General features: G+C 38.0%; 1 protein-coding gene across 2 annotated transcripts in view; it reads left to right on the top strand.

Annotated features, from left to right (window-relative positions):
- Positions 1-203: 203 nt before the first annotated feature.
- ASPM (assembly factor for spindle microtubules) overlaps positions 204-13,875 on the top strand; it is a 29,255-nt gene continuing 15,583 nt past the window's right edge. For both annotated transcript variants that reach the window (XM_054832967.1, XM_054832966.1), the window contains exons 1-16: positions 204-600; positions 2,243-2,386; positions 2,767-4,126; positions 6,003-6,104; positions 6,865-7,011; positions 7,879-8,124; positions 8,282-8,349; positions 8,898-9,039; positions 9,118-9,248; positions 9,954-10,129; positions 10,231-10,376; positions 10,455-10,540; positions 11,910-12,128; positions 13,025-13,241; positions 13,328-13,473; positions 13,576-13,704. In XM_054832967.1, coding sequence (XP_054688942.1) covers positions 298-600; positions 2,243-2,386; positions 2,767-4,126; positions 6,003-6,104; positions 6,865-7,011; positions 7,879-8,124; positions 8,282-8,349; positions 8,898-9,039; positions 9,118-9,248; positions 9,954-10,129; positions 10,231-10,376; positions 10,455-10,540; positions 11,910-12,128; positions 13,025-13,241; positions 13,328-13,473; positions 13,576-13,704 — 3,762 coding nt within the window. In that variant the 5' untranslated portion in view covers positions 204-297. The remainder of the gene's footprint in view (positions 601-2,242; positions 2,387-2,766; positions 4,127-6,002; positions 6,105-6,864; positions 7,012-7,878; positions 8,125-8,281; positions 8,350-8,897; positions 9,040-9,117; positions 9,249-9,953; positions 10,130-10,230; positions 10,377-10,454; positions 10,541-11,909; positions 12,129-13,024; positions 13,242-13,327; positions 13,474-13,575; positions 13,705-13,875) is intronic.

Genomic DNA, 13,875 nt, shown 5'->3' with positions numbered 1-13,875 from the left:
CATGGGTGTTTTGCTAAATCCTTCGGTTTAATTTCGAAGCGAATTTCGGCCGCTCCCTCCCGCGCCGCGCAGTGGCGCCTCTCTCCTGCCCCGGCGTCGTCGGGCCGTTTAAATAAAACGCCCAGCGCTAATTGGCGGAGACACGAGGAGGCGGGACAGGGAGGGCCCAGCCGCGCGGGGATTGGCGGGGGCGCCGGGTTTGAACGGGCGGGCGGAGGCGCGGCGGTTGGTGCGGTGACGGAGCTCTGGCTGTGTTGAGAGCTGAAGTCGGTCCCGCTCCGGGGTTCTGCCCCGGGCATGGCCGCAGGTTTCTTCTCTGGAGCGGCGGCGTGGGAGCCGAGCGCCGTCGCTACTCCTAGGCGGCGGCGCTGGGCCGGGCGGCGCGGTGAGGATGACGCGGACGAAGGCCCTGCCGTGCTGGTTCTGAGCCACTTCTCGCGGCCGCCGTTCCTCAGCTTCGGCAGCCTGCGCGTCGGCGCCTCCCGCACGCGCCTCCTGGGCATCGACAATCCCAACGCGGAGGACGCCGAGGTGGTCGTCGACCGCTTCCCGGCTTCTGCCAGGGGCTTCAGCCTTGAGCATCACCGCTTTTTTGTGCAGGTACCGGGCGGGGCGGTCGCGAAGCGGCGGCAGGGAGCGGGTGGGTGCGCATGAGTGTGTGATACAGGAGGGGCTCCCGAGCCGTGCCCTGCGGGCAGGGCTGCTGAGCGGTTCCAAGGGCTGGAGGCGAAGGGGGGGCCGGGCAGCTCCCCGCCTGAGCCGCTGCTTCTTTCGTGGCAGAGAAAGCTCTTCCGCCAGCGTGAGGAGCGTTGCTGGTTTGCAGCGTAATCCTCCCCCGGCAGAAGTCGCGCGTCACCTGGCCGCGTAGTACTACGTTTTTAGGAAGCCAGTACCCCGAAAGCCGCACCGCGGCTGTGGGTGGTGGTTGTGGGTGCTGTGTTCGTGTTTCGCGGTTAAGGGGAAGAGCTGGAGCTGTAGACGGTGGGATTAGACCTCTCGGGGTCGTGGGGCCTTGGGGCTGTCACGGGCTACGATGGCAGTAAATCCTTGCTCGACAGAGAGGGATTTATATTTTTTTTTGCGGTAAGGTGGACAAAAAATATTTTCTGGGAATGTGGTTTTAAGGATAGAGACAGAAGAATAAGAGGTGTTTAAAAAGTGACCTCTCAAAAAGGTGGAGGACGTCTGTTTAGGAAAAGGCTGAGGGACCTTGTTGTGAAGAGGATAGTAATTCACTGTTCTGCATGCTAATAATACAATAGAGAACAAAGCAGGCTTAATCTGGGAATAAATTTTTACGATTTCCAAGGAAATATAAAGTGTGGTTAATCCAGTCAATGCCGATTTTTAAAAGAACCGTTTAGACAAACGTACCTATGGTCATCTGGACTCCCCAGGAGGCTTTGTGAGAGAGGAAGAAAGTCTGGAGATCTCTTGCAATGTGCTTATAAAAACAGGCAGGACTCTCGCTGTGAAGTATTTGAATAGCAGCTTCCTATAGTAATTAATGAATACTAACTGTTGTTGACTAGCTTTACTGGGTAAGCACATATTGAATTAGTTTGTGTGTTTGTGTGCCAGAGGAGAGGGAACTCCAAATGCTAGAGACCAGTCGCTTTCACAGTCTCCTTTTGATTTTATCTGAGGCATAACTATTCTTTGGTCTGTTAGTACTGATATCAGCGGAGCACTGAAATGATTCAGTAAAGGTTACTGTGCATGAAGAATCTTTAAGTAGATCATACATAGCTCCAGGACTTACTTGTTCATTTGCAGTGTCTTCATTTTTATTCAATGAACTTGTGTGTCAGATCTCATCTTTGGAGGTTACTCAACTAAAAAAATTGACACTTGTATTTAGATTCAACTAACGTCCTAAAAATTAACCTCTGATTATTAGTCCAACTATAATTCTTTTTAAATTACTTCAGAGGACTTATCTGGTTAATATGTGCAAAAATGTATGTGATTTCTTCTACGTACCTTTACTCAAATTTTGTCCTTTCTACTATGTGTTATGTTTATCTGTGTTCTTGCTTGCTTTCCATTATAGCTTCAATAAGAGCTATATTCCCTTTTAATAAGGCAACATTATTAATAGAGGCTGCTTAAATTTACATGTCAGGGAAAAATTGACGTTTAAACATTTATACTGCTTCTCATTTGATTTGATTACTTTGTCTTTGATGTTACATACGTGTACCTAAGTGCAAGATATTAAACATTTCTTTTTATCCAATAGTCAGGACAAAGAATCTTTGTTTCTGTAACATGGACACCATTAGAAGAAGGAAAAGTCAGAGAACTGGTAACTTTTGTTATTAATGGCATTGTAAAGCATCAAGCTGTGATCCTGGGTGTTGCTGAGCAGCCTCTGAAAAAAAAGGTGAGTGTGTGTTTATTATGTGTCTTCTATTACTTTGGCATAGCTGACACAAATATTGTTTTTATTAGTAGAAAATTCAGTGAAGGAGAATTAAAAATTGATAAATAATGCTGTCTGTGGAAATGCCCATTGTCTTCACACTTTTTTTTTTAGCTGGGTTGGAAAGTACGTACTGATACATTACAGCTTACAGACTAAAACTAAAACATGATGAAAAAAGCTGGTTTTAAACCTGGAATTAACTTATGGTGAATTTTGGACTAGGTGTTCTTTTAATAGTATTTTTAGACTTGGAATGAATATACCAGTAATGTTCACTTTTACACATAAAAGTATTTAGAAAGTCAGCATGCTAACTTTTATTTATGGTTCTTTTTCAGAAGAGTCTTTGGGATACTATCAAAAAGAAAAACTCTTCAGAAACATCTACTTCAATAAAAGTTAAAAAAAGTACTTCAGAAGTTAAAAATGTTAATAAAACCTTTCACGTTTCCCAGAGGATGGATAGACTTAGAAGCCCACTTCAGCCATGTGAAAATCAGAACACAATGCAAAATAGTATATCCCCAGGAAATGACTCTCTTGTTGGCTCAGAAAATAAATTGCCTATATCTCCTATTTCACCAATGCTAGAGGAACCTCGTAATACTGTTTGCACACCACTTGCAATGAGAAGATCTACTACATTCTCAGATATTGCTGCTGCTGTAAATGAGAAGTTATTGCCTGAAATAGACAGCTATAATGTCAAGAAATGTGTTAATGAGCACAATGAATTAAAATCTGAAAGTGCATACAGTTCTCCTGGATTAGCACAACTACAAATTTCAAACGATGAAATAATTCTTCATCATACACTGTCTCCGGTTTGCACTCCAGAGCACTCAGCATCTGTGCCTGTTTTAAGTACAAGGAGATTTTTAAGTCCAGATTCTTTTGTAAATGACAGTTATCAAGTGGATATAGATATAATAGAGCAGCCTGTTTCAATTCTGTCACCTGATCAATTTGTGAAAGACAGCTTGTCAGATAAGCAATCAATGACTCCTAAACTTGAGGCAGCTTTAATATCGTCTACTACAGAGACTTATGTTGTAAAGAAATTCCTACCCTCAAAATTGAAAAAAAAGGGAGATGTAGAGACAAGAACGCATGTTCATATAGAACACAAATTAAATGAAGTCTTTGAGATGCATAATGTGGAGTCACAGGTACTTCGTTATGACAAATCCAAAGAAAATCACTTCAGTTTTCCTTCTACAGAGGAAGTTCAAACTCACAATTTTTCTCAGAGAGAGCAACCAAAGAAGCGTCCAGTTCTTTCTGCCACTGTCATAAAAAATAAGCCAGATACTGCTGAAGAAAAAAGAATGGAAACTCTGCAGCCAAAATCTAAAAAATGCCTTAGTAAAGCAATAATGGAATGTGCTAATGTGGTGCCTGTACATACAAAACCAGAAATAACAAAACACTTTCCAGTTATAGGTCCCGTTTCAGCTAAAAGTAAGTGTCACAATGACAAAGTAAATTCATCTCCTACTGGATCCACTTCTTTGTGTCGTAAGAGGAAAAGTGAAATATATGTAGAAAATAGTAGAGTTACAGCTCCAGTGTGTGTGGAAGAAGTGGAAAGAAAAAGAACTCTTACATCTAGTGTGGAGAATAAAACGCATGCTACTAGGAGACCATCAGCCTTCAAACCCACAAACCGAGAGAGAGTAGGGCAGAGAAAAAAAGCTGGTGAGCAGTATTTCCTTCATTTATCACTTTCTGTATGATGCTTTTGATTATGAAATTTGTATAGCAAACTGAACTGTCTAGCAACAGTCAGGAATATTTCATGTCTCTGAAATGTGAGCCTTTGCAATTTTTTAGATATTATCCGCATTTTAAAAATTTGAAATCTAGGTCAGAGTTTTGGTTATGTAACTGACTTCAAATATACTTTAGTCCTTTGTAAACTTTGTTAATGACAGTAACAGGAAAAGTATCTGACAGTTCTTGAGCAGAGCCATTGTTAGGTAATTCAAATTCACTAGAAACTTGCTCACTGCATGAGATTTCTGTTATACGTACACTTAGCATTATGAATATTTGACTCCATTGCTATTGTCACTTGTTTTCAAATATGTAGTTCCCAACTCTCATTCACTCTGCCTGCTTTTTACTGCGTAATTAGCTTGTCAGCCTTGTGTAGATCTTTCTGCCTTTATAGTTTGCCAGTACTTTGTAGCTTGAAGATCAGAAGTTGACTTCTTGTATTTCAATGTGTTTTGGGTTTTCTAAATACAAAAAGAATCAGAGTCTGTAACTGAAAGAAGCAGTTAAATTGCATGGACCGCATGAAGATTCTGCAAATTAAATAACAGGAGAAATTCATCATGGCTTTCAGATCAAAATAACATGCTGCTTTTTTCAGTTCAAATGATCTGTTCTGCCATCTAGATTTGATTTGGGGCTTTCAGTAACGCACTTTGATTTCAGGCTTTTTAAGATAGTCTTCATAAAAACAACACACTAACAATGTTAGTATGCAGCAGGGAAAGCTGTATTATCTATCTGGTTATTTCTATTCATATGTTAGGGTAAGGATAGATGGGCTGGACAAGGAAGTATTCTGTGAGCCCAAAATGACTTTGGTGTCTCTCTAATCCTTGTCATGAAACACAAAAATGATGATATCTTGGAGTTATGTTCTTCTTGACAATTTTTCTTGAGAAATATAACCTGTTATTTTTTTAATTGCACAGGCGTTATCTCTAGACTTCACAAAGAAAAATGGTATTTCATTACTAAAAGTTAATTTTGAAATGCCCATCATTAATTTAATCTATTTGAGATCCAACTTTATTAAACATTGTCAGAGTATATTTAAAATTTATTGATTGGAATGACTTTGTCACTTCTCTACAAGTGAACATTCTAGGAAAACACTACTTTAGCTAAGCAGGAGAGTGCAGCCTGTAATTTATGATCTGTATCTTGTCAGGGGATATCAGGCAGCAACTATAGTCCATCTGCAACAGCATAATCTTTTAATCTTTCATTTGATGTCAAAGTAACAAAACGATTGTGCTAAAAGTGTATTTTTACGTTTTGAGAGTTCAGAAAGACTAGATCTGTGTTTTTCCCTTTTATTAAGTTCTACTGCTATATATGTTATTAGCTAGCGCGTTGATGCCTAAACTAACACAAGTCAGGCTGCTTTGAAATAAGTATCAATGTAGTATGCAATCTAACTGTGAGAAGAGGTGAGTCAAGCCCTAAAAAGTCATGCTTCTTACTCCAGATGTTTATAGAATACACAATTTCACCTGTTCTAATGAGTGTTTTTACCAATTAGCTTAGTGTTTCTAGCCATATGATAATGAATTGCAAACAGTACATTTCCTTAGTGTACGGAAGAGCTGTGAAATACAGCAGCACTTATTTACTGTTAACTATTTTTCCCTTTTAATTGTAGTTAAACTGGTTTGCTTAACTTTTTCCATCAACAGGAAATTATTGGTATTTTGTACAGATTCATGGAGAATTACTCTAGTTCTGTGCTTTATAAGTGATACCAACCTTAACTTTCACTGACATACTTGTTGATATTTGTGTGTAACGTTTGTAGGTTCTTCACTTCAGAAAGTATCTAAAACCACCAACAGAATTAGTAAACCCATCCCTGGATTGGCCCAGTCTCACCTGACGTTTGTGAAACCACTGAAAACAGGTAGGCAGCTTTCTGTTATCTAGTAAAACGATATTTAGTAGAACACTGAACTGAATGTCACAATTGCTGTACTGCTTGTGATTGGTAAGACTCAACTGGTTAGAGCTGAGATGAAATAGAAGATTGTACCTACAATATCTAGTAGAAAAATATATGTAACTTTTCATGTTCCATTTTGACTACTCATAAGAAAATTGGTTGCAACATATGGCCAGCTGAAGCTAAATATTACTTTCCTCCAGTTTTGCCTGTAATGTAAAAGCTACATTACAGGTGTGTGCCCATCTGACCGATGGTTATCAGTGAAATGTCTCTTCCATATCTGATGACATTTTAATACAACAACAGAATATCTAAGAAGAGAAAACTTCTTACCAAAAAGATACTAATTTTGCAGAACTAATAATACTTAGCTGATATGATCAGAAAAATGCACCTATGAAACGGTTGTTCCTGGATATAATCCAACTCAGCTTGGTTTTGCCCCGAGATATGCATTGCAAATGGCCTGAGTTCTAGAAAGCTTGTCTTTGTTCTAGTGCTTTAATAACTTAATCCATGTTTTGTAGCTGAAATTTATTTCATGGTGGCTGATCTGCAAGTCACTGAAGAGTCTAACAATCTGCTTTTTTTCTGCTATAGTGCTAAATGGAGTGTCAAAGGTTAATCCTTTCCACAATGAAATGTACATTGGTTATCAAACATTTCAAGAACTGCAGAGACTTACTTCTTTTTCTTTTTTTTTCTCTCTCCTTTTAAGTCATCCCTAGACACCCAATGCCTTTTGCTGCTAAAAACATGTTTTATGATGAACATTGGAAGGAGAAGCAGCAACGAGGTTTCACCTGGTGGTTGAATTTTGTACTTACCCCTGATGACTTCAGTGTAAAAGCAAACACCTCACAAGGTAAGACTACAAGAATTTTCACTTTGTCTTTTAATGTTCTTAAACATTATATAAGGTACTTTATTAATAATTATTGAACAGTAGTACTAGCTTAACACTAGTCTCAACTTGTCACTCTAGTTTGTGTAACATTAAGCTCTTAGGTAAGAGTAGATTTTTGGGTATTAATTTCTATGTATCAGCTGTGTTTCCCTTTTCAGCCTTTGACTGAACACTGGTGATAACTGTAAGCCAAATACGTGGTAATGTGCTTCATTGGCAGTTATGCTAGAAAATACAGACCAAAAGCAGTTCTTACATTTGAAACAGTGCTGCCCATCCCAGCAGAATTTTATAACCATCTAACCCTTTTCAGAGTCATATTTTTCCTCTTGTGATAAGTGTGGATGGCACACTTGCTCATGCCAAGCACAGCGTACTACACACCTGAATGGGGAGTGTGCTCTGCAACAAGAAATACACACTGGACCGTGTGGCTGCAACACTCCTCAGTGGGTGTTGAGCGGGGAGTCTCCCTTCAACTGCTGGAAAACATTATAGTTGTCACTTTACTAAAATAATGCTAATATACTTTTTCTTCTATCTTTAGCTTCACTCTAAAACATGGAAGGTGGTACAATTGATCTTAAAACTGAATTCCTAGCACTGCTCACTTAGGAAATCAGTATTTTATTAAATATTGGACCAGTATACATGTGCTTGACAATATATGTTTAGCGCAACAGCTGATAAGCTTCCTGAGGGATAAAATCATTAGTCAGAAGGAAGATAACCAAATGTGAACTTAAAGAGGAAAAAAATAAATGAAGTGGGCGAAACTACCTTTATTGAGATGTAAATGCATACTTTTTGTGTGTGTTTAAACAGTAAATGCAGCTGCTCTTGTCTTGGAAGAAGAGAACCATCATAAAACCAGTGTTCGTAAAGCACCAACGAAAGATGAAGCATCTCTAAAAGCTTATACAGCTCATCGTAAGCTGAATAAGTTACGACGTGCTGCTTGCCGTTTGTTTACATCTGAAACAATGATTAAAGCTATTAAGAAGCTGGAAGTTGAGATTGAAACTAGACGTTTGCTAGTTCGTAGAGACAGACACCTCTGGAAAGATGTAGGTAAGAATGCTAAAATTTTGCATCCTCTCATTGCTTATAAGTAGAAAAAGGATTATGCACGCACTAAGTTGATTTAATCTAAAATTGGTTGATAGTAAGTTGTGTTATAATATGAAGTGTTTGCTGGATGTAATATTTACAAGATGCTCTCTTGCAGGAGAGAGGCAGAAAGTTCTTAACTGGCTTTTATCTTACAACCCTTTGTGGCTGCGTATAGGTCTGGAGGTAAGTGCAGAATTTATGGTCTACAGTCAAAGTTTAAAGGACATATAGCAATTTTTTTTAGTAGGGGATGTTTCGAGTTTCTTTGTATCTTCTGTTTTACTAATGTGGGTAGGTTCAATTCAGTTATAGCATGTTTACATCTCTTAAATTATTACAACAGACTTGCTTTAAAAAAAGTGCTTACCTTATTGAAAAAGAAAATATTTAATCAAGGAAAGTGGAAGTTAACTCCCTGGCCAATAACACAATTGGAATTTCTTATCAGTTGCACTCTTTACTAAACTGGAGAAAAATGCGATTATCTTAAGGAAGTTCCTGATTGATTCCTCAGATGCAGGTGATCATACATATTTTGAAATGAGACTGGATCTTCCGAAATTTCCTTTGGTTTTGTCCTTCAGTGACTGATTTGAAAAACCGATTGATTTTTAGAGACTAATTACCACTTACCACTTCAGGATTTCAGTAATGTATGTTATTCAAAAAAACCTTATAGTATTTAAGGTAATTTCTAATGGCTCTGCTTTTTTCCCCTCCTTTCATATTAGACTGTTTATGGAGAACTGATAGCTTTGGAGAGTAATAGTGATGTTATGGGTTTAGCAATATTTATCCTCAATCGCTTGCTTTGGAACCCTGACATTGCAGCTGAATACAGACATCCCACTGTGCCTCACCTTTACCGAGAAGGTAACTACAACTTCTAAAAATAGGTTATTTTTAGCACTTTATTCTTGAACTATCACTTAATGGGTTCAATCTTTTTAGGTCATGAAGAAGCTTTGTCAAAATTCACGCTGAAAAAATTGCTGTTGTTAGTTTGCTTTCTGGATTGTGCCAAACGGTCCAGAATGATTGAGCATGACCCTTGCCTCTTTTGTAAGGACGCAGAGTTCAAGGTAAGAGAGCTGTGATCTGATGTCTCCCTCCAATATTGTCTTAAGACTCAATGCAGAATTTTTTTAGTATTAAATATGACTATGTATTTTCTGTAACAAGCCTTGACTGTTCAGTCTTTTGCATGAATATTCTCAACACATCATGTCATGATCACGTAAGAGAATTCCCAAGAAAATTTTGAGGTGTTGGTCCTTCAGGAAGGACTCCATTATCTTGCATTATTTGGCTTCCCTCTCTAAAGCTAAGCTTCTACATTATTTTTAAATACCACTCTAGCATACTGCAAGCTGATCTTAAACTGTAAGTCAGTTTGATGGGCTTCTGTTTTGGTTTTTTTCTGTTATTTTGCGGTGATAAGAAAGACTATGCAACGTCTGTCATACAAAGGCTTTGATTAACAAATATGTTCAAATAAAATCACTTTTGTTGCGTTTGTACTGCGTGGGCAAACAGACTGAGAAAAAAAGTATTCCTGAATTTGATGGTGCTTTCAGTGGCATGGTGGCCAGGTGTGCTGAAAATTAAAGCTGCATGAACTGGCTAAAAATAAATTAAAAAAAAAATCAATTTAAGTATTAGGCAAGGAAATATGGGATGGAATTTGGAGGACAAGGGATGAAAACTGTATTCTGCTTGACAATTATTGCAGAGTTAAGATTATCGTCTCTGTTTTTTCTTTTTTTTTTCTTTTCTTCTTCTTTTAGGCTAGCAAAGACCTTCTGCTTGCATTTTCTCGGGACTTCCTGAGTGGTGAAGGTGACCTTTCCCGCCATCTTGGTTTCTTAGGCCTACCTGTCAGTCATGTTCAGACTCCACTTGATGAATTTGATTTTGCTGTAACAAATCTGGCTGTGGACTTACAATGTGGCATTCGTCTTGTGTGCGTTGATACAGAATTATTTTGAACTATTTTATTTTCTTTTATCTAATACTTAATATGAGCTCAGCTAAGGCATTAAACTGTGAAATTCCCTTCATTAGGAGAACAATGGAACTTCTCACCAAAAACTGGAATCTTTCAAAACAACTGAGAGTTCCTGCAATAAGTCGTCTACAGAAGATTCATAATGTTGACATTGTTCTTAATGTCCTTAAAGAGCGAGGAATTCACTTGAAAGATGACAGTGGTAAGGCCTAGAAGTCAGGGTTACTCGAAGTGCATCAGAGGATGAGTGCACGCTTTAATTCCTTGTTTTGTTTGATAGGTGCTTCAATTGACTCCAGGGATATTGTGGATAGACACAGAGAACGAACATTAGCACTCCTGTGGAAAATTGTCTTTGCCTTCCAGGTACTGTTCAGTTACTTTGTTGTTGTTTACAAATTAGCCATAATGAAAACACTAGTCTTTCAGGAATATTTGTTGTCTGTGAAAGCCTCTACTAATCACATTTTACACTGTGTGATGATCCATGTTGTACGTTCAAAGTGCCATGCAAACTTGACCTAAATCTGCTAACTGTTCCCTAACAATACAGTTTAAATTTTAACGGTGCTTTTTCTTATATACCTTTGTAAAAGTTTTTGGAAAAAATGTAACTTCTGATTTTAGGCTGTATGCCAACAGAATTGTTGATTAAAAATAAAATAATATTGGTCTCAAAATGCTGGTAAGCTCTTACTAACTGAAAAGGATGTTTTGAGGTTACACTGATAGACAATTATAGAATAAACTCTGAAGCTATAGCTCTTCTACTTTTTTTCATTTGTCTGAAACTGTCAATTTGAAGAAACATTCTTGAAGTAAGCATGAAGATTTCTGAGGCATTACTTTCTGAGGTATTTCAAAGTCACTGGAAAAAATTAGTAGAGGAAGCAAAAATAGGGTTTTTTTAAGATTGTTTTAAGAGTTAACTTGAGTCAGATAGTCTTTTGAAAATAAGTATCCAGCTGAAAAATCCAGTTGGAGGGAACATAAAGTATGAAAGGTAAAATCAGATACAAGTTGAGGTGGAATTTCACCACTAAGTAGTCAGGAATATAAGTACAATTAACTATATCTAAAGCAAGAATTTCAGAGACTAAAGCCACAGAACTATTGGAGAGTCAGAAGAACATAATAAAAATCGAATGTACCTACTTTCTTAACTACTGTTACAGTATTGAGTAGTTACCTTCCTTCAGTTAGTTCTCCTGATGCATGTGGAACAGTTGCATTGCTGTTGATTAAAGAAATAATTTCAGTGAGCAGTGGCTTCATCCAAGCCCAGTGGATATGCTACTTGTTCTCCAAATCTTTTCACACCATCAGAACAGTAGCACAAGTCCTCTCAGAATCCCTTAAATGAGGAGGAGTGGTACATAGACTCAGTAGAAATGCAGGCAAGACTCCGAAATTGTTGTTCCTTCTGAAAATGTGGTGAAATTACACAAGTGGTTTCAGGGAATTTCCGTTTCCCCCAACTATTAAATGAAGTAACTGTTTTACACAGAACAGTGGGAGTGTGGGTTTAGGTTCTTTTATCTGAAGCAGTTGGTAGTGGACACTGCCATCTATGCTGGCAAGTCCAGATTATCCACTACTAATTCAGTGTGGCAGGTACTGCTAAGTAGTGAGAGTAGTTTTTTAAAATGCCGTATCTAAAGCCTCTGTATCCAGCAGCTATAATGCATGACATGTCAGACTGCTGGTGACATAAATCTTTTTTTCTTCCTAATAGGTGGATGTTTTTCTTAATGTGGAACAGTTAAAAGAAGAAATTGAGTTTTTAAAGAATGCACACAAAAGAAAAACACAATGGAGTGCTCTCAAGACTTTTCCACATGGTTGTAGAGTACAAGAAGATAACAGCAGTAACTCCTTACCTCAGCATTACAGTGAAAATGTAAAGCTGCTGATGGCATGGGTTAATGCTGTTTGTGAATTTTACAATATCAAGGTAAATAGTTTTGTGTACGTTTCAGCAAATACATCCTTTGCTGTCATAAGAATGCTTATTCTTCATAGAGCAGAATTCTTCAAACTATCAAATATGTAGTAGCAGCCAATGGTAATTAGTTTTAAATATCCTTCTGGACATTGTTTAATCTGATTTGAAATAATTGTCTTTCTGTGGGTTTAGCTGCAGCTCTTTTTAATCAAATTTGAGCAAAGGAATCTCCCCTTCCAGTTAGCCTTATGCATAAAAATACCTTTTTAAAATATAACATTTTTGCTGGAATATGGGGTTGTTGGAGTTTTTTTTTTAATGAGCATTCATCCTAAAAGTATTTCTGCATAAAATTTTCACCATTTATAGGAACTGTGACAATTAAACTAATGTTTGGGGTAAAGGGGATCCCTCTCCTCAGGGAGATGTTTGTTTAGAAGGGACATGTTTGTTCCTTCCAAGAAGAGAAGCCCTGTTCAGAGACTGGTTTCTGGTCAGAATACAGTCACACCTGGTATTTTTTCTCGAGGCAAGATAGAGCACTTCAGACTGATGCAAGTTCAAAGCTTATTTCTGCACTGAATACCTAGTTTAAAGGTATCTGTAGAAGTTTATTTGGGATCCTTCCATAGAAAGATTGCTTTCCTTTTGTTTTCTTAAGCGTTTCCCTTGAAGACTCATTGTATAGTGATTCACATATCTTTGTTTCTGGTTTCTTACAGCTGTATGTGACTGTACAGTGAATGTTCAAAGGAAGCACTAGTTTCTTTTTTTTTTTTTTCTTCAAAAATTTGCACTTGGTCCCTTTCAAAGGTACAAGATAACAAATTCTATTTCCAGTTTATACCAATTAACTGGTAACAAAAATTCAAGGAACTTGTATCCTACTGTGTTGTATTTAACAGGTGGAAAATTTCACAGTGTGTTTCTCAGATGGTAGAGTACTATGTCATTTGATTCATCATTATCATCCATGTTACGTGCCTTTGGAAGCTGTGTGCCAACGTACCACTCAAACAGTAGAATGCTCAAGAACTCATACAGTGGGACTAAACTCTTCCTCCTCATCCTCTTCAGAGTCTGATACTTCTCTAAATGTTATGGAAGGAATGGTTGACCAAAGTGAGTTATTTGATGCACAGAAATTCATGTTAAATCTGTTTCTTTTATTCACAATTTGATTTGACAAACATTTTCTCTTTGCAAAGGTGTAACTGCCTCAGTTCTGTACAAGGAACTCTTGGACAATGAAAGGAAAAACTTTCAGCTCATCAATGCTGCAGTTTCTGACCTAGGTGGAATACCAGCAATGATTCATCACTCAGACATGTCAAATACAATTCCTGATGAGAAGGTAAGATGCCTTCAGAGTTGATGTAAACGTGTTCTGCTGTCCTGTGAATGTGTCCTGCTCTTCCGTATAGCCCTTAACTTGCTGTGTTTTGGTTTTATATAGGTTGTCATTACCTATGTATCATTTCTGTGTTCGCGGCTTCTGGATCTTCGGCAAGAAACTCGAGCTGCTCGATTAATTCAGTCTGCTTGGAGGAATTACAGACTGAAAAGAGAACTGAAGCTTTCTCAGGTACTCTTTGTCTGTGCAATATTTGTAGTTTTGACTTTGAGAAATACTATATAAAGAATATAAATTCACTGTTTGGAGTATACAGGTTTATTGGAATAATATTGGCATCTAAATTAATGAGTACCGTTTTTAGTATCAAAATCTATGGCTGCCTTGGTGTAATCTGCTAAA

Source organism: Grus americana, chromosome 8 (assembly GCF_028858705.1).
Source record: "Grus americana isolate bGruAme1 chromosome 8, bGruAme1.mat, whole genome shotgun sequence".
In the NCBI taxonomy this organism is placed as follows: Eukaryota; Metazoa; Chordata; class Aves; order Gruiformes; family Gruidae; genus Grus; species Grus americana.
The sequence above is the reverse complement of the archived record's forward strand: the minus strand, read 5'-3'. Positions and strand labels throughout refer to the sequence as shown.